The sequence below is a fragment of the Bipolaris sorokiniana genome, assembly GCF_000338995.1.
Source record: "Bipolaris sorokiniana ND90Pr unplaced genomic scaffold COCSAscaffold_5, whole genome shotgun sequence".
Lineage (NCBI taxonomy): Eukaryota > Fungi > Ascomycota > Dothideomycetes > Pleosporales > Pleosporaceae > Bipolaris > Bipolaris sorokiniana.
In genome coordinates, this window is record NW_006911899.1 from 1,825,315 (window position 1) to 1,851,591 (window position 26,277).

A 26,277-nucleotide genomic window follows, 5' to 3' on the forward strand; every position below is an offset into this window, starting at 1 on the left:
CCCACAAGCACCCGCTTTCCCGCCTACCAGCTCACCCACACCTATTCCACTCCCACATGCATCATACTGCCCGCGCAAACTTGTCTTGAAACAGCGGACGAGGCCCCACTTGTTTGCCAGTTCACAAAAATTTCCTCGTGGCTTTTCTTGGCTGGGACTCGATCCTGTTCAAACACCACACACTCCTCGACCTGTCTTACCCTCACCTTGAGAGTTTGCCCTCACCAGCTGCAAAATTTTGGTGTGAGAATCATCCTTACACACGCTCGTCTCAGCTATGAAGAGCGGCCCGACCCGCAGCGCACATGCGCGTGACGACACAGAGTTCCGCTACGACCTTAGTCACGCCATATATGGCAGTTTCCCATCATGCGCATCACACACCACGCCGCCTCAGCGATCGCGTGCTCCGTCCCCACATTTCGCTTCAAAAGCATCCAGCGAGCCGACATCCAGCACACTTGTCGATTCCACTCTCAGCGCACAGAACGAAATTCAAAGTCCCAACGACGACAACGGCGACATCGATAACGATATCACCAACAATAGCGTGATACAGCCCTGGCTTTCCCACCGACCCAATCCACCCAGCCATGCAGACAACATGGACAACATGCACCAAAGCGTTTGTCTGAACCTCACCCCGCCCTGCGAAACCACCACATCTGAGTCGGAGTTGTGGATCCTACCCGAACTTGACGACTGCAATGCCAATCCATCAGCGTCGTCGACTTCTTCTTCATCTACCTCTTCTTCGTCGTCGTCCTCCTCGGCCACGACATCACCCCGACCGTCGACCCCCTTAGTAGTTAGTGGAGAAAAACAAATTTCCCTCTTCCTCTCGCACGCCACAAAAGCCAAATCCCATTTCGAGCAGCTGCGTACAAGACTGATCCAAGGTGACTACGACGGCTGGGATTTGTTCGTCGCGAGATGTAGTCCAGAGAGCAAGGACAGACCAAGGAACAAACACTATCACGGTGAGGAGCGGGTGGACGAGGAGTTTGACCTTGTCGTCTTGTCGGCTGTCAGGGCGAGTTGTTGATTCTTGGTGTTTTATCTTCTTTGTAATGACGAGACACGGCCTTTTTTCTTCTTTTGTCATTCAGTCTTTCTTTCTAATGATAATGACGATACTCATGATTGGTTTTGGCGCACAGTATTGCAAACTGGTAATGAACGATACCCCGCTTCTCTCTTTTGTTTCACTCTTTTTTTCTTTTATTCTGGTGGAACCAGTACATGCAACAGTATAGTAGAATGGGCTAAGAAGAAAAGGTTTCTTATATCCTCAAAACACTCTCAATTGCGTCTGTCCTTGCAAACATTAATTCACTGTCTTTGTTCTGATGTTTGATTTGTTAGATGTATAAATATATATTTGGCCGTGTACCCCACCACACCCTCAGGACCCTGAGAATTACTACCAAAAAAAGGAAAAATAGAGAGAAAAAGAATATTACCATCTATACAGCAGACCTACATGGTTAGAATTACAAGACTGCGAGTAAGTGAGAGAAGGAAAGAAGAAAAGAAACCTTTTCCCTTCCAATCTATCCATCTAGCTCTTGAAACTAAGGAAGGAAAGAAAGATTTATAAGAAGGCGCGACACACTCGACTCGATGCCAAGCAAACAGTCACTACAACAACAACAACAACAACAACAACAACAACAACAACAACAACAACAACAAGACTACTCGATCCTCTTTTTTCCCTCTTCCAATCCCAGTAACCTCGCGTCGCTCTTGCCCCTCTCGTGCTTTGTGCCCACTAGCGGACCCACCATGCTACTCTGCGACACTTTGGCCAGCGTATCCTGGAATGCCTCGATTTGCGGGGGTTGGCGGTTGAGTTTAGGCCAGTTGACCTGAATTGTACGTTAGGAATCTGGGGCATGAACAAACAAGCAAACAAGTAGAAAAAAAATTGGAAATAGTTGGTGTGACAAAACTTACATAAAGAGTACCATTGGCCCAGATAAAGTTGAAACACGCCGCAGCCGTAACAAGCGACAGCAGCAGTAACAGACGGATTGGCCAAACAGCCGCATCAGGCGCGCGTCGAGTAAAAGTGCTGACGAGGATCAAAAAGATGCTCGCAGCAAGAATGTACGGTATCGACTGGACGAACAAGGGCCGACGGTCGGCAAACAGGAGCTGTCCGCCCATTCCTGAATCGCTGGGGAGATAGTTACCCAGGAACAAGTCAAAAGCATCCTGGCGAGGACCGTCGCTGAAATTGTTCAGACAGTACCGCGTAATCGAATTGTTGAGATCCTGCAGCGCACCCTGCTTGGTGCGCACACCCAGGCGCGTAAAGTCCGTCTTAAGGGCACCGGTACCAGAGTAAGATTTGGACACGACGTCGGCATTATCAGCCCAGATGTTGCGGAAAAGGTGCTCGAACGCTGCGTCTTCCTCTGCGCTCTCACCCTCACGCATCAGGCCCAAGTCAATAAGCATGCGCGAGAGGATAAAGCGACCCAGCATGCTCTGCACCACGTTTGTGCGGTCCAGACAATCCATGCAGTTCGTTCGTACCACAGCTGTCTGGTGCCGGCGGACCTCGACACCACCTGCATCACCGGGCATGTCGACACCGCAAAAGTAGCCGTGCTTGACAATGTGCGGCTCCAGCTGGTTGAGCAGCAGCTTGGCCCGGTCCCATCGCAGGCCCTTTGTTTCGTTGTGAAAGTCAAAGTAGATGTAGTGCAGGCGGTCGTATACCGTTTGGGCACGCGCCGGATCAATGATGTGGAACTTTTCAGGGGTAATGCGATCCCCCTCGACGTTTTCAGCAGGGGACGTGTGCAGCATCTGGACCATTTGCTCGTATGCCTCCTTGACGCGCTGCTCGCGGCCCTTTTGGTTGACCAGGTTGACCATCCAGTTATCGCCGTAGAGGCGGATCTGCTCAGCAAAGTGCTTCTTTGCCGCTGGTAGTGCGCTCTCAATGCCGCGAACCTGCAGCTTGGGTGTGTACTTGAGCGTGTTAATCTCAGCCCAGTAGACAGGGACACTTCCTCTTGTCTGCACATAGGCGAGAACCTGTGTCTCCTTGCCAGCATTGCCACCCGCTGTTCCGTTCTGGGTTGAGCCGAAACCGCCAGGTCCTCCCGAGGCATTGTCGTTGAGAATGATGATTTGTTCCGTCTCGTTGAAGTTGGACACGTTGCCGTTCTCGTCGATGCCGCGCGAAAAGTATCTTGTTCCGGCCTTGAGGCGAGACCTGCGGGTAATGAGAATGAAGGTAAGGGGAGTGCCCTTGATAGATGTCCTCTTAATCTCTAGCATGCCATACATGACGGGCAGGATGTAGGGGTCTGCGCCGGGCTGTTGGCCTGCCGAGTGCCTTCCATATCCGCCACTCAGGCCGCCGCGAAAGTCAATGAGATCGCTAGAGACGAAGCGGTTCCAGTAGAAGCGGTCGTCGGCGCGCTTCCAGAGGGGGGTCGAGGGGTCGAGGTGGGCCTGGCGCTGGAAGGTGTTTGTGATGTCGAACGAGTAGGAAAAGTACAGCGGGGATGTCTTGAGGAGCGTCTTGAGCAGGTTGAGATAGTTGTCCTCATCGACGTCGTGCAGAGGCTTCTCGCGCAGGGACAGGAACTCGGTGGAGACGATGCGGTAGACCATATGGCCTTTTATACGGCCAACGGGCTCTGCCTTTGTGATGACAATGATGTACTTGTCGAGGCGCAGCTTGATCATGCCTAGGATACCGGCGATGCTCGAGACACGTTTAGAACCCAGCAACTTGCCATCATGCAGGCGCATGTCGCCCGAGGGGCGGTCGACGACAAGCGTGGGCGCCGAGGGGGACGAGGGGGATGAGAAGGCATAGTGTGAGGGCGACGAGTGCACGTTAATGTCGCGGTAGGGGAGGGCGACGCTCATGGTGGGCAATTGATTCGTGGAGGGAGAGGAGGGGGGAGCTCCGGGCTCTGGGTCGACAAGGGGGTGCGGGTGGTCCCGTCGTGGTAAAGGAGAATTACTATGGTTTGGTGTTTGGCGCTACCCGGGGTGTAGTGTAGTTGTAGAGCATACGTTGTAGGTAGGAATTACTCTCTCTCGCGCAGGCCATACGGGGCCCAGCGTTTCGTCATGGCGGCCATTGCGGCGCCAGGGTCCGACTCGTGCGCCTTGGCCAAGCATCTGGCACCTGGCACCCAGACGGAACCACGACGACTTCGTCACAGCAACAACCACTCCCACCACCACATCCACACCCTCGTCTGCCTCCCTCACTACACTCTCCCCTTAAGCACACCTATCTGGCCCTCGCGAATCTACCCCGCCCTCTTCCCGTCCCCGCCCATCGCCTACACAACCATCACCACTACCACCGCCGCCTGATAGCGCCGCGTCACTCTCGCCAACATGTCGGCAGGCAGGATGCAGCAGGGCCAACGACCCGGAGGCTCCAGATTCGCACAGTTCAAGCTCGTGCTGTTAGGTAGGCGTGCATGTGTGCTGTGTGCTGTGCCTCGACTGACAAGTGTGCAGGTGAATCGGCTGTCGGAAAGGTGCGCTAGCCTATCTCTCTACCATGAGTGCCATGGGAATACGTACCAGAGCTAACCTGCCACAGTCGTCTCTAGTATTGCGCTTTGTCAAAGTGAGCATGCACAAGTAGAAGCCCACTCGCACTCGCCGCTGACTCTCGCAGGACCAATTCGACGACTACCGGGAGTCGACCATCGGCGCCGCCTTCCTCACCCAGACCATCGCCCTCGATGAAAACACAACGGTCAAGTTTGAGATCTGGGATACTGCTGGCCAGGAGCGATACAAGTCCCTTGCCCCCATGTACTACCGAAACGCAAACTGCGCCGTAGTCGTCTACGACATCACACAAGCTGTAGGCATCTCTACGCTTTCGTCATGCACTAGATACTGATACGCGCCAGGCATCTCTGGACAAGGCAAAGGCCTGGGTCAAGGAACTGCAGCGCCAAGCAAACGAAAACATCATCATTGCCCTTGCTGGAAACAAGCTCGACTTGGTGACCGAGTCGCCCGACAAGCGCGCCATCTCGACGGCCGATGCCGAACAATATGCCCGCGAGGCCGGCCTGCTCTTCTTCGAGACGTCTGCCAAGACGAGCGAGAACGTAAAGGAACTCTTCACAGCCATTGCCAAGAAGCTGCCCATTGACCAGGCCGGCCCACGAAACCTGAGGCCAGGCCAGCAACGACCGGGCGTCAACCTGAGGCCAGAGGCCAACCAGACGCAGGGCCCTGCCGGCTGCAACTGTTAGACAGCTATGTGGGACTGGCTGTGTGAGTGTAGGTGTATTGTATGGCGTGCATGGGCTAGTGTGTGACTTGAAGTGGTTGCACACGTCTACTAGAACAACTACATGTGAGCTCGCTGTTGTGTTTCTTGTCGCGTCACCGTCTTCATTGTGGGACATGTCGGGCTTCTGGAGTAGGGTCTGTTTTGATTGCAAGTCGACATGTGTGTTTAAGAGCAAATATTGGGGCCACCTGATTCTTTAATTAATGATTTCAAAATATCCTGCCCTCGATGTTCGGCACGTGTGCAGTAGACGACGGAAAACAGTGCGCTGTTGGTGTGTAATGGCACTGCGTGAAGAGACGATGTACTAATCAAGGCTGTAAGAGGTAACAGGGGACGGCATTACTTACATGGCCGTAGAGAGCTCATCCATGTGGAAGTGAGGTAAGCACTAAACACATCGAGGTATGTTAAACCAAGCCGAACTACAACCTCATTGATTACCTAATTCGGATATATCTAAGATGGAACACACCTGCTACATATGTATGTAGGCGAGATAGGACGATGGCGATGGCGGGGTGAAGCGCCATCCATGGCACGTGCTTCTCGTAACGAATCCACTTGGCCTGGACAGGCAGTCCAACCATGTAATTCATCCATACATACGTAACCCAGCAGTCCGAATCTCCCGGTACTCGGTTTGCTAATGTGCCTAGTCTTCTTCCACTATCGGGGAGCATGAGACTCGAAGCCAATAGCCAGTCGGACCGAGCCCGTCGAGATTGAATCCAACATGCCCGCCACTACTACTATAGCCATGTCGCGTGTCTGCAAGGGAAAAAAAAGGCCGCTCAGCTCGTCAGTGGCAATTTGGCTGCAGACAAGCGGGAAGCCATCGCCAAGGACCCATTCACCTTCCAAGAGCAAATTAAGCACCCCCAAGAGCAGCCCAAGCTCCGCAATCTAGTGGCTTGTTGTGCTTGATTATCAGCAAAGCCTCAGGTCATGGCTTCCCAGCTTCCCTTTGCAGCACTAGCGCCTCGGTGCCCACAACTAAACGGCTGCAGGCACCTCAACCTCTTCCGTACTTTCAACCACTTCGTCATGTCCGACTCATCCATACCGCAGCGAATCCCAACTCTCCGTTGACCAGACCTGCCCGATTTGTCGCAGTGCGGCTGCAACACCCCGGACTTGCGCAAGCAGGGCCCAGTCTATTTGCCTCTACACGACAAGAACGTAGCCAATGTCCGTAACCATGGCACGCGATCGGCATGCACCGAACGTTCGCCTAGTTACTCTGCCATTTCCAAAGTAGCCTCCAGCGACCGCCATGGTGCTGCTCTAGTCATTTCTTAACGAGACTTAAATAGCCCTCAAGTCCCCTCATGTCTATGGATGTGCGCGTGTGCTGTTTCTTTGTCTTCGACACGTCACTCCACCAGTCTTGCCCAAAATGCACATCTTTGCCTCTATTCTCTTGACTGCTGCCGCTGCCCGGGAGGCCTTTGCCTCTCCGGTCCAGGCTCGATCCCCTTATCTTGTCAAGGAAACACACCCTTCGCCCCGAGGATGGACCAGGCTTGATCGTGCACACGGTGGAAAGACAATTCAACTGCAAATTGGTCTTAAGCAAGGTCGATTTGACGAGCTTGATCGCCATCTTCAAGAGGGTATGTTTGTCATAACCTACCATTTGGAAACCCGGCCCGTTCAATGAGCTCACATGTCGCAGTCTCTGACCCTGACCATGCTCGTTATGGCCACCACCTCAGCGCCGATGAGGTGGATAAGCTCGTTGCACCTAGCTCGGAAACGTATGACTTGGTTCATGAGTGGCTTCGCGAGAACGGCGTCAGCACCGACAACATGGCTTACAGCTCCGCCAAGGACTGGATCATAGTCCATCTACCCATTGAGATGGTTGAAAGCTTGCTTGATACCGAGTACCACACCTACAAGCACAAGGATGGCTCCCTTGTCGCACGTACCACCTCGTGGTCTCTGCCACGCCACTTGCACGATCACATCGATACCGTTCAGCCGACTACCTCTTTCTTCCGTGGTGCGGCTAACGAGGCAACCTATATCAACGAGGTTGCTGAAGTACCTGAGACTTACAAAACGCCCTCAGACGCTTCCATCTCTGCCGTCTGTAACGTGACCTCTGTCACGCCGGAGTGCTTCCAAACTCTTTACAAGACCAAGTGGTATCAGACCAAGGCCAGCGACAAGAACAGTATTGGCTTCACCAACTACCTTGGCGAGATTCCTATCCGTCCAGACGCCAAAATGTTCCTCGAAAAATACCAACCCGCGGCTGTTTCACAAGCCTATGGTTTCAAGGCAATCACTATTGACAACGGCCCTGCTCAAGATGGTCCCTTGACAGCCAATCAGTCCGCCACTGGTATCAGCAGGGAAGCCAACCTAGACGTACAAGCCATTGCTGGAATCAGCTACAAGACGCCCATCACCTCATTCTCAACGGGTGGCTCGCCTCCTTTCAACCCAGACATTAACACGCCAACAAACACCAACGAACCCTACCTTGTCTGGGTCAACTGGCTCCTGAACCAACGCTCGATTCCCCGCATCATTTCCACTTCGTATGGTGATGATGAGCAAACTATCCCCCGCTCCTACGCCGAGCGTGTATGCCGCCAATTCGCCCAAGTCGGTGCACGAGGAACAACTCTCTTCTTCTCCTCGGGCGACCACGGCGTCGGCAGCACGAACACATGCTACACCAACGACGGCAAGAACAAGGCCCAATTCCTGCCTTCATTCCCTGCTTCCTGCCCCTATGTCACTGCCGTTGGCGCAACCATGAACTTTGAGCCAGAGGAGAGCGCATACCGCCCTTCGCGCAACACATCTGCCGGTTTCCGCGACCTCTACTCTAGCGGCGCTGGCTTCAGCAACTACTTTGCCCGCCCCTCATACCAAGATGGCGTTGTACCCAAGTACGTCAAGAGCCTCGGTAGCACATACGAGGGCCTGTACAACAAGACTGGTCGTGGATACCCCGATCTCTCTGCACAGGGTCTCTACTTTGCCTACTTCTGGAACGGCACCGAGGGCACCATTTCCGGTACTTCGGCGTCTTGCCCCTTGACTTCTGGTATCTTTTCGCTCGTCAACGACGCCCTGATCGCCTCTGGCAAGCCCGCGCTTGGCTTCTTGAACCCCTGGCTGTACAAGAAGGGATACAAGGGTCTTACCGACGTCAAGAAGGGATTCAGCTACGGATGCAACGTCCAGGGTTTCCCCGTTACCGAGGGCTGGGATCCTGTCACGGGATTCGGTACTCCTGATTTCCCCAAGCTGCTCAAGCTTGCTGGTGCAGACAAGTAAATGTATTTCTTCTTTTGATGAGGTAGAAAATCCTTTAGACATAGAAAGAGGAAGTGTCTATATGTATATATGAGTATATTCATCATGGCTAGCTTAGGCTATGTACGTAATCATGAAATGAAATCAATCACAATATAATTTTCCGAATCGTGTTATGCATCGTGATTGGCTGCTCCAAATGCAACAAACGTAGTTCATTTCGTCATTTGATTAAGGCCAGCAGGTTTCCAACTCGTACCACCTTAAATCTCCAGCTTTTTCATAAGGCGTTTTCATTGAGCGTTCGATCGTGACAGAGGGACGTAATCTCGACAATTGTGATCCAAGGCGTGGGTAAGCAAACCATGGACATGGCTAGTACTGTACCTCATTCGAAGTAGCAACGTCAGGATTGGGGTAGTACCACGCTGCCACAGCCACAATGACGTAGACAATCTGTTTAGGTATTGAAATTAGCAAAAGGACAACTTCAAATACGGAAGCAAAGAGAAAAAAAATAGGAAACTCACTATCAACATAGCACCCTCGAGGTAATTCGACTCGCCATCGCGGAGGAAGTTTCCAACCACAACAATAGACAAGACGAGCAAGACAACCATGAAGATTTCGAAGTTGAGATCCATTTCCTTGCCCATGAACCAGCCTACAATGACAACAAGCGGAGCATTGAAAAGAGCCGTTTGGATCGAGGGTCCAATGCAGTGGAAGAGAGCAAAGTTCTATTTTTCAGTCAGCACGCAATGATTTTCAGAATTAGAGAAAAAGAGAAGAAAAAAATGCAACATACAATCTGTCCATCCCACGCCTCGTCAATAGCAGTAAGGTGCTCTGCTGCCTTTTCAACCAAGGGAAGCAAAATCAGACCGAGGAACTGATCAGGAACACCAGACTCGACAACGTCTTCGATGCGCTCGACGAGGAAGACGGCGAGAAGCGTAACAATGACCAGGGAGACGGTAATAGCGACGAGGCATTCCGTCATTGTGAATTTGGGCTTGGCAACATCTTCGTGGTGGTCCAGATCACGGTGCTCGTCGGCTTCGAGAACCTCATCAAAGATGGAGTGCTGCGAGCGGGCGTTGTAGAAGATGAAGCTTGCACATGTTAGCACGATACATTTATCGTGACTTGGCAACTTACATGAAGAAAGCGACAATGAGGAGAATCGACGTCACCTGACTGATCTTGAGAACGTTGTGCTGCAGGATCTTTTCGGTAAACTCATGGTGCTTTGATGCTTTTTCCACGGCTGAGCCCTTGAGCGCAGAGTAGTAGGCGCTGGGGATGAGGAGACCAAAACCGGCGACTAGCAACAGGCCGCTGCCGACTTCGCTAATGGCAGCGTGGAACTTTTGGCTCGCCTGTCTCAAACCTCCGACAAAGAAGCAGCTGTTTTGTAAAATATCAGCATGATGTTTTATAGCTGGCACGTAGCGGCGATACTCACAGTCCAAGGCAGAGCAACAAGTTGGTAAGAATGGAGCCCAGAATGGCAGCCTGAATAACAGGAATAAGGTTCCCATGCTCTGATGACCCATGCTCCGAGTTGTGTTTCGCAATGAGAATGATAAACAGGATGATTTCAACAATGGATCCAAATGCCGTCTCGATCAGGATACCAGACACCTTTGGCATTTTCCGTGCGAATTCCTGACCCGCGAAACCAAGAAGATTGGCCGCGGGCACCATGGCAATATAGCTGGTTGCGAAAACGGCAAGGGGCAGGCCCGGTGCCGCAAAGCGCAGGACAATGGCGACAACGACAAAGGGCCAAAGGAGGTTGGTGTACTTTGCAGCATTGCTGCCAGACCGCCATGCGACGTTGATGAAATGAGACAAATGGAAGCCTCGGCGTCCACTCTCACCATCCGGATGGACATGCTCGGGGATAATACCGTGCACGGCTCCTAGCAGCGGCACCGATTCAGACTGCCTGCCATTGTTGCCACGGTGGTGATCGTACAGCACGCGCGACACGTTGTGCGAGCTATCATGCCCATGGTGGTTGGAAGGCATGATGCCGGATTTGCAAAAGTGAAACGAAACTTCAGCAGAAGAAAAAGTACTCTCAGAAGATACCAGCAAACGCGTTACAATTGAGGTTGAAGTAGTGGGTGTGGAGAGATGGAGAATGGGGACGGGAGCTTAGGGAAGCTGCACGTCTGTGTTGGCGGGGACAACCGCCCGCCACGACTCGCGACTTTTTTTGCCCAGCCCGCTCGCGGCTGAGAAGGCTGGGCACAGACGGAAAACAAGGCGACACCGCCATTCTTGAAACAGTATATTATCATATTCGACGAACCAGCATGAGTACCAGATGGTGTCATTGGATAATCATCTACGTGTGAGGTATTAAATTGGGTTTGAGACCCAGCAGTATCTGCAACTCCGACTTGCCAGCGCGTTTTGACAACCTGGTGGAGCAACTTACCAGGACGCGTATAGCTTCAACGACGATTCCTCCATTCTCATTATCACTACTATAGTTTGTTTGATCAGTTCTGGTAGTAAGCATGCCAGACTAGACCCAACGCAAACGTGGGGAACTATCATAGGATGGTCTTATTCCGGCCTCACGCACGAAAACCCCCTGTGCAACATCATCTTCCCCGGTCGATCACAGCTCCATCCAGACGACGTGCGTATACTTCCGGAAAGCGTAAGAATATGCTGCATATTTTTTCACTCGGAAGTTGCTTTACTGAATGCTCCTCGGGGAGCAAAGAGACTGCGGAAGCAAGGTACCAGTCTTGGTTCCTGGAGGTTGATTGTATCACACTAGCTTGATGCGGTAATTGCTTAACTGAAAGCAGTAATGTTCTGTCCCGATGACGTCATTGGTCGATCATCAGGTCTGCGTTCCCGGGTTGCGAATTGCAGGGGAAAAAGAATGAGGCCAAGAGTCGCAGATGTGATGAGTTGGAGGTAGTATAGATGCGACTGAATGAAAACTTACAGTTGGGGACATGAAATACTTTGAGCGTAAGGGAACAACGAATTCCATCCAGTTGGAGACATGTATAGAATATGTACATTTCCTTTGGAATAAACTCCGGACCCAACAACTCTGTATCGACTAACAAACAATCAAAACTTCAAAATTCTTGAACTCAACGTTGTTCCCTTTGCAAGAGTCGTCCCATATTGAGGAAGTGTAGGGATTTTTGACTTTGGTTTTCCCGGACGCATGTGCGGGGATGCCATGGACTTCTTCGCTGCTATAATCTTTGGGTATGTGCTGACTAGGGATTATCTTTTACACTGTTGCTACTGAGTTCATCTAGTAGAAGAATGTTAAAAAGAGCGGGCCCGTAAAATCAGATGCGGAAGATGCCATGGTTGGAAGAAATCAACTCACAAGCGCAGGTCGGTCGAGACGTAATGGCATGGGTTCCCTACGAGACTATGATTGCAAATGCTTAGAATTAATTTTGATGGCTTTCATGATGGGCAAAGATGAGAAACAAGACTTATTACAAATGGCTAGTAGATAAACTGGAGGGATAACCCAATTATTTAGTATTTAGCGAAGACTATTGTTCACCGTCGAGCTACTCAGAAAATCCTAGGAAACTTTCAACAACTAAGCTCAATTAGGAAGACTATATAGATGTTGGGTAGTACGGACGGGTGTATTCTGAATGTCTCGTATGCTGGTGTCAAATATGCGGCTTGTTGTTCAAGATAGATGCATTGCTCAGTGTCGTCAGATCAGCTGGTGCGGTCGTTGCATAGTTAATCAAGAGGGAGGAATACGATATATGGATAGCAATATGAGATGTAAGGGCTTAGAAATAGGAAGGGGGCAAGAAGAGAGCGGGAATGAACTTTCCCCGCACTTATCCCCGAGTAAGTATACAACATCCCCACTTATCTCATCCTTGGTAAGCCTCATCTGCCCAGGCTGTTCACTTTTATCATGACAGATTCTCGTTACATCTCATACTGTCTCCGTGGAACTTTTCTTGAACCATTCCAATATTATTGACACTAATGTCCCGCACGCTTCGTATTGCAGCAGCACAGGTCGGCGCCGTGCATCGCAGCGACGACCGCCAAAACACCTTATCACGACTCATCGCATTACTCGAAAACGCCGCCTCCCAAGGCGCACAGATAGTCCTATTCCCCGAGTGCACTTTTACAACATTCTTTCCTCGCTACCTAATCACCGACAAAGAGGAGCTCGAATCATTCTTCGAACACGGCGACATCACCACGGCAGATAGCACCAAGGGTATATTCGAAAAGGCAAAAGAGCTAGGCGTAGACATCTGCATCGGGTTCGCAGAAGCAACGGAAGAGAATGAGTATTACAATACTTGCGTCTACTATCATGCAAAGTCCGGATCTGTCTTATCCAGGTACCGCAAGGTACATTTGCCAGGAGACGTTGAACCCTTTCCCGACTCAGACGCTGTCAATCAACTAGAAAAGCGATATTTCAAGCCTGGGAACCTGGGATTTCATGCATTTCGTGTGCCGGATCTAACAGAAAACACTATTGACCAAGGAGAACCAATATTCGGGATGATGATATGTAATGATAGACGGTGGGCAGAAGCATGGCGATGTCTTGGTCTCCAGGGCGTAGAAGTGGTGTTTGTAGGGTTCAACACTCCAGGTTATGCGCCGCACATGTGGAGCACGGATTCAAGCCCACAGGAAGCACATGATGATGCCATCTTCCAGCACAAGCTGGTCATGCAGGCGCATTCGTACACGAACTCTTGCTTTTCGGTTAGCGCGGCACGATGTGGCTTGGACGATGGCAAGTATGGTCTCGTAGGTGGTTCGACAATCGTTGGACCTGATGGAAAGATTATAGTCGAAAGCCAGACAGAGGAAGACGAGGTAATCATTGCGAATTGTGACCTCGATCGATGCGTACCTGGCAAAACACGAACATTTGATTTCGCCAGACATCGACGAACGGAACACTATGGCATCTTGACTTCACAAACAGGCGCAATCGAGCCACCCAGACTCACGGCACCGGACAACGAGAAGAATGGTCCAACGAACGGCACTCACACGACAGCAATGAACTCCGTAACTGGTACCCCTTCATCCCGCCAAATCCGCATTCTCCTCTGCAACCCCAACGCCACAGTATCAATGACAAACGCTTGCCTAGACATGCTCAAACCAACACTCCCACCCGACGTCACAGTCCACGGCTTCACCGCACCCCATCCCGCACCCTCTGCCATCGAAGGCAACTTCGACAACATCATGTCCGCTGCAGCATCAGCCCGCGCAATCATACCCCTAGCACACCAATACGACGCCTTCCTCGTCGCATGCTACAGCGACCACGCACTTACCAAGATGCTAAGAGAGGAACTATCCCAGCCCGTCATCGGCATCATGGAAGCATCACTATATTCCGCTCGTACACTCGGTAGTCGCTTCGGTATCATAGCTACATCGCAGCGCTCGCGGTACACGCTTGCCGACGCTGTGAAAAACTACGGACTAGACTCCTTTTGTGTGGGCGTGCGCAGCTGCAACTTGGGCGTACTCGAATTAGAGACAAAAGATGAAAACGAGGTTTTGACTATCATGTGCGGTGTTGCACGGGAGCTTGTGGCCGATGGGGCGGATACGCTGGCGCTGGGTTGTGCGGGAATGACGAATATGAAGATTGCGGTTGAGAAGGCGGTTGGAGGCGATGTACAGGTGGTTGATGGGGTCCTGGCGGGCGTACAGCATCTTGCTGGTTTGTGTAGATTTGGGGCACGAACGGCGAAACGAGGCATGTATGCTAGCTCTGCTGCGGGTCGGCAGCGCAGAGGTCAGGATTGGTATTAGATATTGGATTGTGGAAGCAATGAACCGTAGAGATATTTTTGGTTGTTGGGCCTTGTGTCAAAGGTTAAGAATGAGAAAATATAACTAACTAGCTAGATTGATATCATGACAATGATGTCGACGTGAACAACAGACCTAAACATCTCAATCCGAGATGAGAAACGATGAGCAAGCAGTAGACAGGTGTGTGACAGCAAGTTCTGTTGGTGTCACAGTACAGACGCACGGGCATAGCTCTTAATGAGGCAGACCAAGTGACCGACCATGGTACCCATGTAGGCAGGATTCGCATACAAACTCTTGTTTCAACTGCAATACAAACGGTGGGTATGAAGGAAACAACAACAGAGTGCCAAAGAAAAAGGGTAATTAAATTGTCTCTCCTCTACGGAAGTGAAGAAAAAAAAAGAACAAGCCGTGACTCCCTAACAATGCTGTGTGTGATGTGATGTGATGCAATGCGACGCCCAAAATAACCAAGTTATGCAAGTGAGGGGGGTATCCTACGATCAGTATGCGGAAAAATGTATGAAACAGAAAAACAAAAAAAGGTCAATGGACAAAGATTCGCTACAAAAAAGGTACGCAACTCAAGATAAGGGGAAAAGCAAATGAAAGCCAACCACCTCACAACCACTGTAGCTACTAACCATGCCCAGCATGGTCTGTATGAGGTGGACCTTCACCTATGTGAGCGCCTTGGTCGACTGCTCGACTCTCCGTTGCCACGACTGCGTCCTGATGAGGTCTGCGAAGTGCTCATGCAGTCCCAGTTGAAAGGGATTTGAGAAGTGGGTATGGTAACACCTTCGTAGCGATGCAACCTCGCACGCCTTGGGGGAGGAGAGGGTTGCGCAAATGCTTCTTGGCGAACTTCTTCAAGCGCTTGGTTTGTGGCAGCGAGGACGGCAAAGCGTCGGTCCGGTACACGGCGGACGGTCGTGTTGGGTGTGCGAGGACGAGCTTGGCGCGAAGACGTTGTTGATTGTTCGTGCCGGCGGGACCGATGTTGGCGGTTCTGAGAGCGTGAAGACTCGGGACTTGGCTGAAGGGTAGTAGAAGAGTAGTGGTGGCGTGACGAACGATGACTACGGGGTGAAGACTCAAGAGTTTGGTAGCTGTGAGGTTCGCGCTTTGGTGTCCTTGGTGGAGAAGTCGCAAAGAAAGACCAGCCACGTGAAGGCTCAGGCCGGATATTCTTCTTTGACTTTGAATGCTTGGGAGGGTCACGCTTTGCTCCGCGCCCGCGCAGAGTGCCTCGGGATGATTGTGTGGGGTGCCGTCGCCGATGGTGTTGACTTCGGTGAGGTCGTGGGTTCAATAGAGTCTCTTGGGATGAATTGACAGTTTCCGGCCCGAACGAGCGGCGATATTCCTGTGGTACCTCTACATTCAGAGCTGATCGGTAGTGCTCGCGTCTCCGGTAGGCATCCTCGTAATGGCGCTGTGATTGGGGAGGGTGGTCGTCCCTATGTTTCTCGCGGCGCGGGGAACGTTGCGCTGGCAGAGTGGAGTCTCCAGATCTTCTTTTCCTGCTAGAGTCCTTTGAGCTGCGCTTCTCTGAGTATTGCTCAACGATTGGCCTTCCATTCCCGCGAAGCGCGCTGTCCGCCGGCGCGTCCCGCCTCTTCTTTTCCCCGGATGACGACGAGGAGGTCTTGGGCTTCCTGTTGGCCGGAAGGCCAAAGTTGAATGACCAGCACATAGCGACCAAGACGCAGATCTTGTATCGCTATGCGACTGGTATTTGAGTCCAATATCAAGGCTCAACAGAATGGCAGCAGCGTGCATAAGGATGCCGAAGTTCGGAACAGCCGACAGAGCCAAGATGTGCACAAAGAGGGGTGCAAGTGTGTTACGCTCAAGACAGACAAGGCGAACCAATGGACAGATAAAAGGATTCAGCATTCCAAGGCAAAGGGATGATTGAGCAGAGAAGGAGGGCTTGGAGACTATGATATCATGTAGAGGACAAAGAGAGTTCCGGGTCTGGCCTGAGAGCAAGAGCACCGCATTCGTGACATGGAGGCCGGATTCCAATAGAGCACATGGCCTGAAGCTAAATCTAGAAAGGATTCATTCACAGTGCCTGGCATTGTCGTTTTGCGCTCCAATCAGAAGAGGGCTCGGTTGATGGTGTGCGACGGACAGAGTGATTCGCAAGTTAGCAAAGGGTGGCTTACTGGGCCACATGACACCTCTGGCTCCAGCTGATCGACTCATCTTTCCGGCGCGCTGCAGCCAGCAGTCTGCTGTGAAATGGAGTGTAGAAGAGTGGAAACGGTGCATGGAGATTGACAGGCCGTCTTATATGGTGCAGCATTGATTGTTGTGGCAGCTACTGCTTGAGCGTGTGCTGTCTCTGGGCGTACCTGCGTCGCTGCTACGTGGCACCTGTGCTGGACAGAAGAAGGACGGGACGGTTGCGGGACGATCCTGGGTGCAGAGTTGGGTGATCTGACGACAGTCTTAGTGGCACATAGGAGGGTGACGGAGATGCTAGCTGCATGATGGTGCTCGCTGGTGCAAGTGGGCTGATGGATGATGATGGCCGCCTGACCGCAGGAGAGGGACGGTTGCTGGGTTCCTTATCGTTATCGGGTTGGGGCCGACGTCATTGGCCCGAGACGGGCCTCGCTCACCTCGACCTTCCAGCCATGTTCCATCATCGTCGGCTTTCCAGGCCTGCACGGCCGCGGGAGAGTGCATGTTCCTGCTTCTGACACGGCTAGCACAGACATCGTTCATCACACAACTGCGCCTCCATGACGCCCGCGACCGCCGACTCAAACCAAGCCATAGTAGCCCCGAGGGCGGGCAGCCAATTGCAGACAGAAGCCGCCGAATTGCCTACAACAGGGCGGCGCTTACAGTGCACCGAGGCTCTTCTCGGGCCAAACAGAGAGTCATTCGTCTCGCGGCCTGTCCCAACAGGACGACAACTGAGACAAGGACGATATCGGAGAAGCCGAGCAGGGCCGAGGGGGCGGTCAGCAATCAGAGATGGGGGGCTGTACTTACATAGTAGAGTCGTATTCGATTATATGCTTCCAACACCAACAGTTGCCGAGAGTGGAGATTCGGATACGAGTCTGAGTCGTACAGTAAGTAGCAGTTTGTCGAGTAGTATGCAATGCACACAAGTAGTAGCACGGCTTGGCAGGGGTGCGCTGTGGTGATCATCAGCCTCTGTATCACTGTGGTGTAGGACAAACTTTGTGCTTGACTCCAAGTGTGCGCTTGAATCAATCTTCGCGCCGCTTCATACTTACTAGTACTTAGCGAAAGAGCAATGGGCATGGACATGTCGGGACTCAACACACACCAAGTCCCGATCTCAGAGTGGGGTATCCACTATCCACTATCCACCCCGCTGGCGTCATATTGACACGAACAAACGATGCGCCATATCAGTAGTTCCCCAACCGACGTTGAACATCACACGACATCTGCACAGGCACGTAGCTCATAGTACAATCAATGCCTCTGATCGCACAGAATCCAAAAGACCGGGTCATCCTCGGGTTGATGACCTTTGGTACGCGTTGACACTGCGGGGTTCAAGTGCGCCTAGTAACACTGAGTAGGCCCCGATGAGAGCAGCGGCGCGCGTATCACTGAGTTTGATGAGTTTACCAAACACCTTGATTACTTCCAGGCGCAGGGCTACGATGAAGTCGATACTGCGCGCATGTATGTCGGCGGCAGGCAAGAAGCATGGACGCGCCAGGCTGGATGGAAAGACCGCGGCCTTACTCTTGCTACCAAAGTCTACCCATTCGAGGCTGGCGTCCACAAGCCCGAGAATCTGAAGAAGCATTTCACCACTAGTCTGCAAGAGCTTGGTGCTGACTGCGTGGATATCTTCTATCTCCATGCGCCCGACCATAGCGTGCCGTTTGAAGAGACGCTCGAAGCAGTCAACGAGCTGCACAAGCAGGGCAAGTTTGTCAATTTGGGGCTGTCAAACTTCGCAGCATGGGAGGTTGCCGAAGTCTACAACATCTGCAAAGAGCGAGGATGGGTCAAGCCAACCATTTACCAGGCCATGTACAATGCCATTAGTAAGTCTCACCCTTTTAGCGCATCGGCCACTGCTGACAATAATCAGCTCGCGCCATTGAGCCGGAGCTCGTTCCCGCATGCCGCAAGTATGGCATCGATATTGTCGTCTACAACCCTTTGGCGGGTGGCCTCTTTTCCGGCAAGATCAAGTCCAAGGACATCAAGCCTGACGAAGGCCGGTTCGGGACCAAGGCTGACGGCATTGGCACAATGTACCGCGATCGCTACTTCAAAGACGCGACGTTTGAGGCTCTCAAGATTGCAGAGGAAGCTGCTCAAAAACACAACTTGACGCTGCTTGAAATTGCACTGAGATGGTGTGTTCATCACTCCGAGCTCAAGACACGAGTCAAAGGTGGCAATGACGGTGTTATTATTGGCGTCAGTAGTCTCAAGCAACTGGAGGGCAATCTTGCGGATCTGGAGAAGGGACCTCTGCCTGATGATATTGTCAAGGCGTTGGATGAGGCCTGGATGGTTTGCAAGGCAACTGCGCCTACGTACTTTCGGTAGATGGGATAGTGTTCGGTGGCTGTACTGTACCGGTGTTAGCTGAATGCCGAAACCCATTAGTCATCCAGTTCCGATTCCGAGGGGCATTCAAGTCGACTTGGCAGTTGTCTTGATTGGAAGGTGCAACCAAGGCCGTACTTAGAGCTACTTCGTCGGAGGGCATACCTTACTCCATCCACAAACCTGCTCAACTCTGTGTAGATTTCAAGTTTATTCCGTCTCCGAGTCACACTGAACGTGATGTCTGATTCGGAGAAATGTTCAAAGTGCAGTACAGGAAAACTCGTGGGAACATTGTATATCACCTGCATACTACTTGATGTGGGGCGCAGGATTCAGGCAACTACCTAAATAAAACGACGTCCTTTTCTATAACAGGGACCGTCTCTGCACCGCTTTTAAAAGCCAGTCTCGTTATTTTTATGCATAATTTTGGGGACTTGATTGCAACCATGGCGCAAACCGAGACAACCCCCATTACTGTACCTGCTGAGCAACAAGGTCCTCAGACCAGGCCGGTAGAGCCTGAGAGGCGCCTAAAAGACAGTGATATCCGAATGGAAATATGCACAGTAGACGATGCAATGGCGCTTGTAAGTGAGTAAAATGGTGACGATAATGACCGAACAAGCTCGATAAGTCCATTTCACGTACTTACCTCAATCGACAGGCACAAGGACTTCGCGCCTGCTATTCTGAAGAAACCTGGGACAAGAAAGAGCCGGCCGCACAGGGTCGCCCAGATTCCGCTAGAGTAGAGCGCTTAGCCCAACGCCTTGTTCCTGTGCTCGCACATTCCGAGTTCACCGTCATCAAAGCCGTGCTCGCCTCGACAGGCGAGGCCATTGGTGCAGCGTGCTGGGGTCGTCCAGATAAAAACATCGCCCATGACCCCTTTCGCCGCAGCGCCATCTCATTCTACAATTGGCAAGAATCGCTAGGCTGGAGTGACGCGTTCGTCGACGAGTTGTGGTCGGGTGTGACAGACAGTTGGCACCAAGGGCAGGCAAAGGACGACGAGGAGCGGGCGCAGATCATGAAGGGCGAGGCGCATTGGTTCCTTGCGCTGCTCATCACGTGGCCGGACTTCCAGGGCCGCGGGGTTGCGAGGAGACTGCTTGACTGGGCGATTAAGCAGGCAGACGCAAAGGAGCCACCAACGCCCATGTATCTCAAGTCGAGCAAGATAGGGAGGCGGGTGTATATGCACGTGGGGTTTGTGCCTGTGGGGGAGAATACGATGGTTAGGCGGGGACGGGTGGAGTAGTGTAGTTGTGGTGGTGGCGGCGGTCTTGACTCGCTGGTGCGGCGGGAGTGACATGTCTTCGTATACACGATGCAGATGCACAAAATAATCGCCTAGCCACATTTCCGTAATCGCGTAGTTAGATGCACAAGACGCAAATGAAGATGGACATGATGGTCAGGGACATGAGATGGTCGTGTGTTTTGGGCACGTGGCATGACGTCAGCACCCGCCCATCCCATGTGAGAAGCGAGAAACCAAAAAGAAAAAAAGGGCCGGTGTCAAAACATGGGCAAATGCAAATGTCGGGGCGTGGGGCAGAGCAGGATGCAAAAGACACGAAGGCGATTGCTGGTTGACGAGTGTGAGTGCACGACATCGGGCGGATAGCCGGATGGGAGGCTGCTTAGCGTCCTTTTTGGTCGCGTCAGGCCGGGCCTCCCCAAACATGGCGGGCGTGCGGGCATATCGCAGCACCACGACCACTATGATGGTGCGATTGACGCCGCTGCGCCTGCTGAGCGCTGCGTTGCTGCTGTGCACCCTGTTCCTGACGACTCTGCTGCCGCGGCTCTGGCGGGGCGACCGTGGCTACGAGCTGCTCGTCGACCGGCCCCCTCCCGCCGGACCTGGGCCCGTCCCCAAGGTCGTGGTGCCCTTTGGTCAGGAATGCGCCCCCTTCACCGCCGGCGTCATGGACGACGTGACCATTGTCCTCAAGATCGGCGCCGGCGAGGTCGCCTCCAAGCTGCCGCAATACCTCAACCGCCTCGGCCGCTGCAAGCAGGATCTGCTCATCTTCTCCGACCGCAAGGACTCGTACAACGGCTTCGACATTGCCGACGCCCTCGCCCACCTGCGCCCCGAGTACAGGTTCAACAACCCCGACTTCGACGTCTACGACTATATCCAGTCTGTCAACCTGACTACCGACAAGTCGCCCGATGGCTGGCGGCTCGACAAGTACAAATTCCTGCCCATGATGGAATGGACCTCGTACCTGCGGCCCCAGTCGCAATGGTACGTCTTCCTCGAGCTCGACACGTACGTCAACTACGACAATCTATACCGTTTTCTGTCCAACTTCAACCCTCGCACGGCCTACTACTTTGGATCCCCCGTCTGGCCCAAGAAGAAGGCCATCTTTGCCCATGGCGGCAGTGGCTTTGTGCTGTCGCGTGCAGCACTGGACAAGATCATGGCACTTGGCCGAATGTTTGGCGAGAACAAGCATTTTCCAGGCACGCACTTCTTCGGCGTCGACGTACAGAAGCAGTGTTGCGGTGACGAAATCCTAGCCCAGGTCCTGAAGAAGAGCGGCGTCTCCCTTCGAGGCTACTGGCCCATGTTTAATGGCGAAAAGCCAATCACCATGCGCTTTGACAACGAGCAATGGTGCGAAGCAATCATGACCATGCACCACCTCAATGAAGAAGACTTTACCTCGCTCTCGCAATGGGAAAAGGCGCGCTCGCACCCCGAACGACCCCTCATGTTCGAAGAGCTCTTCACAATGATTGAACCCCACCTCCGCCGCGAATCCGAAGACTGGTCCAACCTCTCCGAAGATGTGATGTACAAATCGGGAAAAAAAGCCTCCAAATCATTCGAGCACTGCCGTAAAGCCTGCATCAACGACAGCAGCTGCATACAGTTCCAACACACGGGCACAGAGTGCCGCCTCGGCTACTCGATTCGCCTGGGCCGCCACCAACCTCGCGAGGGCGAGCGCCAGTGTAGGTCCGGATGGATGCTGGATCGCATCAAAGCGTTTAAACAGGCCCGCTCTCCGTGTCAGGGCGCCCGCTTTGTCCATTCCAATCCCTGAATGATGTCCCCCATTTCCCCTTCATCATCTTCACAGAAAAGGGAGGAAATGAAAGATGCAAAAAAAAACGATGATAATTACATGTCCTTGTTTCTTCTTTCTTTTCTTTCCCCTCCCCACCCTTTTTTTCTTAAACACGAAGTTTACGGCATTGTATACGGCGTTTGATACCCAGAGGCGTTTATCTCTTTTTTTTTGCTCTACTTCTGTTTACTCATTGTTTGGGGGTTGCATCAGTTCACATATAAACACGTACTTTGGCTGTTGATGTCTCTTTTTGTTGTATTCCGGGGAGTTTTCATGCTTTGGTGGGAAAGGGGTGCCATTCGTCAAGATAAAAGACATGACAATACGGCCTTGGGTAATATCAATAGCAAAGACTCATGATTTCTAACGTTGGCTTGTTTTGTAACGCAGTATGAATGGGCATGTAGTTTTTGTTGCTTCAAAAGTGGAATAAACTGGTATGTTGGATAGAATAGAGCATAGTACTACTCGATAATCATGGGCTGAGAATTGTTTCGCAAAATATCTTCATTAACTTGACCTATCTTTGAAATTGTGAAAGAAAGGAAGCGGTATCACTTTTTCAAATATCTCTCTTTCTCCCCCGCTCGCAACCAGCACCACTTTGGAAAACATGATTCGCTCACCAGCACCCAAACCTACTCTTACATGAACTGGATTTGATAAAGAAAATGAGACCGGATTATAGAAAGGAAAAGAATAGTAAGAAACAAAAGGGGATCGGCCAAGGGATCAACCAATCTACCTCTTCCTCTTCTTGCCCTTGCTGTCATCGTCGTCATCATCATCTAGCGCAGCCTCCTTGTCCTTCTTGGCTGCCTTCTTGTCCAGCTCGTCCCAGCTCTCGCCCTCGGAAAACTCCTCTTCCGACCCCTCGTCGCTCATCTCATCTGACGCATTCTCGTCAAAGTCGCTCTCATCAGACGATTCGTCGGAAATGGCCAGCTCAGACTCTGACACCTCAAACGCAGACTCTTCTTCTTCGTCACCATCGCCTTCGTCGTCAGTCTCGGTCGAGAGGAACGACCATCCACCGTCAGCAAAGAACTGGTGCGGGTCAGACGTCACAGTCTTCATGATGGTGGCCCAGTTGAGGTTCAAAGGTCCCTCGGTAAACGGAATATCGACAGAGTCCAGCCAGTCCTTGACCGGGTCCAGCGATTCAACAGGAATCGTGTTGATGTGTACGGGCGGGCGGTTGTAGTCCTTGAACACAACAACCATGTCAAAGTTCTTGAGACCAAACTGCACACGTTCAAGATGCACGATCTCAATTTCCGAAAGGGTAAGACATGTAAAGGGAGGCTCAGTAAGCTGAACCAAGCAGTCGGTTGTCGGTTGCACAAGAACGGAAGATCGCGACGGTACACCGTTGAAGCCAAGCTCACGGTATGGGATATCAACGCTGACGTTCTCGTTGCGTGCAGCATCGGCAATCTTCTCGGCAAAGTTCTTGAACTCCTTGTCGAGAGCAGCACGTCGCCTACGCTCCTCCTGTTCTTGTTCAAACTCTTCTTCGTCACCAAACTTGTGGCGGCGCTTACGGTTGCCCGTCTCGTCGAACTGCATCTCTGTGGCTTCTCTGACAAACTGCACATCCTTGGTCTTCTTCTTACCAAGCATAATGGGGTTCTTGAGATGGACATGGATGATGACAATCAGCTCGTGTTGCGAGGGCTGGAAGAACAGGTGCTTCATGTTGCTAAAGAGCACGTCGATCTTGGCAGTTCCGTTGCCATGGACGTAGCGTAGACCGTTTTGGTGAATTTCAACGCTACCAGGAATACGCTTTCCGTCAAGTGCTGGGCGGATGAAGATGAGATCGAGCATGTGGGGCTTGCGCGACTTGAGGGGAATGAGCTTGTCCTGCTCAACAACGTCCTCCATCTGCTTCTTTTCAGTCTCACGTCGAACAACCTCCTTCTTCAGCTCAGTGATGTCCTTGGTAATCTGGTCGATGCGATCGACGTCATGCGATTTGAATGTCAAACTGCGAATGAAGTGTGCGTTGGGGTCCTCAAAAGGTTGGTCATCTTTTCGGCCTACACCTTGGCCAGGGGAGAGGAAGTTGATTCGAAGAGAGGTAAAGTCTGCTTCGGGGGTATGTGATGCGTTCTTGATGGTGTGGATGTGGAAGGGTACTGGTCGGCCCATAATGGGCAAGAGAACTGTAAGGTTCTTCTTATCGACGACGATCTCCAGATTAGCCACTGAGCTGGGAAGCTGGTTGTCACGCTTGTACGACTCAAACTTCTTGAACTTCTTTTCTTCAGTGCCATTTAGCGACTTTGCACCCTCGCTGTACTGCTCAAGACCCTCGGCCTGCTTCTTAGCATGTAGCTCCTTTTGATGCTGTCGCCGTTGCTCCTCTTTTTCAGCATCTTGGTTCGTGGTTCGCTCGTGGCGCGTTCGGGTCTTTGTGATATTGGTCTGGGCAATGGCAGGGCGTTCCTTCTTCGCCTTAGGCTTGGCTTCTTCCTCTTCCTCGTCAAAAAAGAACGAGACGGCATCCAGGTCCGACGTGGTATCCTTGGTGAAGACGGCGCATTCACCCTGTCCAACACGAACCGTGTCAACTAGCACGAGCGAGTAGCTTTTGCTCTTCTTGTCCTGTGGCTTGCTGTTCTCAAGGTCTGAGAAGCCAGTCTGAACAACAAGAGTCATGCCATCCTTCAGTACACGGGTGTTCTTGCCGCTCAGAAGAAGTGAGGAGTCCTTGTTCTCGACACCGATACCATAACCAAGGTTCTTGGGGAAGTGCTTCTCCCACTCTGGCTTCTTCGACTTGAGCATGGCAAGCGCTTTGTTGTAAACATCCTTGGCCACGACGCCATCGCGGAGAGACTTGATGACCAAGTCATGAATGGCCAAAAGTAGCTTGTATGCATTCTCTTGCTCCTTGTTGGGGCCGACCATGTATGTTCGACCAACCATGGCACCATATGTCTGGTAGCGCAGACCAAGAACAGAAATGATGACGCCAGCGTGCAAGTTGTTCTCGTCGGGCTCGGCCGCAAACTTCAAGTCGTAGGAGCCACCACTCTGGATGGTGGGCTGCAGGCACCAATCTAGCTGCAGCGAGTCAAATGTCTTGGACACCTTCTGCTTCTCGAAAAACTTGGCATCGTCAATCTTGTTGGCGACTTTGTCGGCAAGGGCGCGATGGGAAATCTTCTTCTCGGAGTCGAGGATGTCGGACATTTCTTCGACAAAGTAGTTGGTCATAAGGGCGCTCGAGGCTCGCGCAGCATCGCGGATGGTCCTCAGCTCCTTCTCGTCCTTGACAGACAGGGCGGCATTGGATAAGATGGAGGCAAGATCGACCTGGTCCTCTTCCTTGAACGCAGCCTCGTCAAAGGCGGCTTTCCACTCGCTGGCAAAGGCGTTGTTGGCATTGTCCTTCTTCATGACTGCGACCTTCTTGCCGGCCTTTTTGATTGTGTCTATGCATGTCTGGAACTGCTTCTTGTTCTCCTCGGCGTCCTTGCCGCGCACCAAGATTTCGACGGGCACTTTTCCGCCTTTGAGCGGCTCAAGGTAGGCAGCTGAATCAGTGACATTAGCACAATGCTGTAGTTTAGGCAGCCGCACGTGACTCACCCTTCTTCTTGGTTGTCACAATCTGGACGAGGTCGGGGGTGATGACGAAGAGCGTGGCAGGGAATTCGTAGCCTAGCAACCACAACTATGTGCTTGTCAGCTCGCCAGATGCGCGAACAAGGCATGCGCAAACTTACCTGGAAAGCGGCGGGCTTCTGGTAAATGCCAGGCTCGCTCGCCTTGCCGACCAGCGTCGCGATTGAGCCTGCGCCCTGGAAAACCTGGTCACCTGAGCGCTTGTCGGCCTTCCACTTGGTGACAAGGTTGTTGAGGCGCTCGTGGAAGAGAGCCTTGTCGATGACGATGTCGTCCGCCATGGTTGAAGGTGCGTGGGATGAAACCTCCAGATGGGTTGGCGGGGACGGGTAAGAGGGAGTTGAGAGAGAGGGAAAGGGAGAGGGGAAGAGAGACGGCGCTGATGGGAAAAGTCGCGAAGGCCTTGACGGCGACAACGACGCGAGGGCTTCCACGCGCTGCCTCGGGCCTGTGCGCAACCTCTCAACTCCCGAAGCGGCCTAGCGGCCTACTACCTTCACTATAGCTGTATACACTAATACCCCCCAGAGCTAAACTGCAGCCCCA

General features: G+C 52.2%; 11 protein-coding genes across 11 annotated transcripts; 7 read left to right on the forward strand and 4 right to left on the reverse strand.

Moving 5' to 3' along the window:
* The first annotated feature begins 5 nt into the window (after positions 1-5).
* On the forward strand, positions 6-1,411 carry COCSADRAFT_311135 (uncharacterized protein). Its single transcript, XM_007700760.1, has one exon. The coding sequence runs from the start codon at positions 278-280 to the stop codon at positions 1,043-1,045; it is 768 nt and encodes a 255-aa protein (XP_007698950.1). The 5' UTR covers positions 6-277; the 3' UTR covers positions 1,046-1,411.
* COCSADRAFT_311148 (uncharacterized protein) lies at positions 1,372-4,000 on the reverse strand. Its single transcript, XM_007700761.1, has 2 exons — positions 1,960-4,000; positions 1,372-1,871 (listed from the first exon to the last, which is right to left on the reverse strand). Exons 1-2 carry the CDS (start codon positions 3,895-3,897, stop codon positions 1,698-1,700), a joined length of 2,112 nt encoding a protein of 703 aa, XP_007698951.1. The 5' UTR covers positions 3,898-4,000; the 3' UTR covers positions 1,372-1,697.
* Positions 4,001-4,125: 125 nt separating this feature from the next.
* On the forward strand, positions 4,126-5,564 carry COCSADRAFT_198789 (uncharacterized protein). The gene is made up of 5 exons (XM_007700762.1): positions 4,126-4,456; positions 4,507-4,526; positions 4,592-4,618; positions 4,670-4,861; positions 4,911-5,564. The coding sequence occupies exons 1-5, from the start codon at positions 4,381-4,383 to the stop codon at positions 5,259-5,261; spliced, it is 666 nt and encodes a 221-aa protein (XP_007698952.1). The 5' UTR covers positions 4,126-4,380; the 3' UTR covers positions 5,262-5,564.
* Positions 5,565-6,701: 1,137 nt separating this feature from the next.
* Positions 6,702-8,602, forward strand: COCSADRAFT_86411 (uncharacterized protein; the record flags this gene model as incomplete). Its single annotated transcript, XM_007700763.1, has 2 exons — positions 6,702-6,918; positions 6,981-8,602. The coding sequence occupies 2 exons, from the start codon at positions 6,702-6,704 to the stop codon at positions 8,600-8,602; spliced, it is 1,839 nt and encodes a 612-aa protein (XP_007698953.1).
* Positions 8,603-8,956: 354 nt separating this feature from the next.
* On the reverse strand, positions 8,957-10,618 carry COCSADRAFT_86775 (uncharacterized protein; the record flags this gene model as incomplete). The annotated part of the gene is made up of 5 exons (XM_007700764.1): positions 8,957-9,037; positions 9,112-9,321; positions 9,390-9,696; positions 9,743-9,991; positions 10,050-10,618. The coding sequence occupies 5 exons, from the start codon at positions 10,616-10,618 to the stop codon at positions 8,957-8,959; spliced, it is 1,416 nt and encodes a 471-aa protein (XP_007698954.1).
* A 1,884-nt stretch (positions 10,619-12,502) lies between these two features.
* On the forward strand, positions 12,503-14,468 carry COCSADRAFT_311210 (uncharacterized protein). The gene has a single exon (XM_007700765.1). The coding sequence runs from the start codon at positions 12,596-12,598 to the stop codon at positions 14,414-14,416; it is 1,821 nt and encodes a 606-aa protein (XP_007698955.1). The 5' UTR covers positions 12,503-12,595; the 3' UTR covers positions 14,417-14,468.
* Positions 14,469-15,098: 630 nt separating this feature from the next.
* COCSADRAFT_86800 (uncharacterized protein) lies at positions 15,099-16,873 on the reverse strand (the record flags this gene model as incomplete). The annotated part of the gene is made up of 3 exons (XM_007700766.1): positions 15,099-16,079; positions 16,613-16,626; positions 16,789-16,873. Coding segments are annotated over 3 exons (1,080 nt in total), but the record flags the coding sequence as incomplete, so codon positions are not given.
* Positions 16,874-17,746: 873 nt separating this feature from the next.
* Positions 17,747-19,205, forward strand: COCSADRAFT_311224 (uncharacterized protein). The gene is made up of 3 exons (XM_007700767.1): positions 17,747-17,954; positions 18,004-18,480; positions 18,528-19,205. Exons 1-3 carry the CDS (start codon positions 17,897-17,899, stop codon positions 18,992-18,994), a joined length of 1,002 nt encoding a protein of 333 aa, XP_007698957.1. The 5' UTR covers positions 17,747-17,896; the 3' UTR covers positions 18,995-19,205.
* A 192-nt stretch (positions 19,206-19,397) lies between these two features.
* COCSADRAFT_35900 (uncharacterized protein) lies at positions 19,398-20,433 on the forward strand. Its single transcript, XM_007700237.1, has 2 exons — positions 19,398-19,587; positions 19,665-20,433. Exons 1-2 carry the CDS (start codon positions 19,447-19,449, stop codon positions 20,259-20,261), a joined length of 738 nt encoding a protein of 245 aa, XP_007698427.1. The 5' UTR covers positions 19,398-19,446; the 3' UTR covers positions 20,262-20,433.
* A 274-nt stretch (positions 20,434-20,707) lies between these two features.
* COCSADRAFT_140400 (glycosyltransferase family 31 protein) lies at positions 20,708-22,365 on the forward strand. The gene has a single exon (XM_007700768.1). The coding sequence runs from the start codon at positions 20,728-20,730 to the stop codon at positions 22,066-22,068; it is 1,341 nt and encodes a 446-aa protein (XP_007698958.1). The 5' UTR covers positions 20,708-20,727; the 3' UTR covers positions 22,069-22,365.
* Positions 22,366-22,525: 160 nt separating this feature from the next.
* On the reverse strand, positions 22,526-26,112 carry COCSADRAFT_35903 (uncharacterized protein). Its single transcript, XM_007700238.1, has 3 exons — positions 25,833-26,112; positions 25,696-25,780; positions 22,526-25,640 (listed from the first exon to the last, which is right to left on the reverse strand). The coding sequence occupies exons 1-3, from the start codon at positions 26,010-26,012 to the stop codon at positions 22,837-22,839; spliced, it is 3,069 nt and encodes a 1,022-aa protein (XP_007698428.1). The 5' UTR covers positions 26,013-26,112; the 3' UTR covers positions 22,526-22,836.
* Between the last annotated feature and the right edge of the window lie 165 nt (positions 26,113-26,277).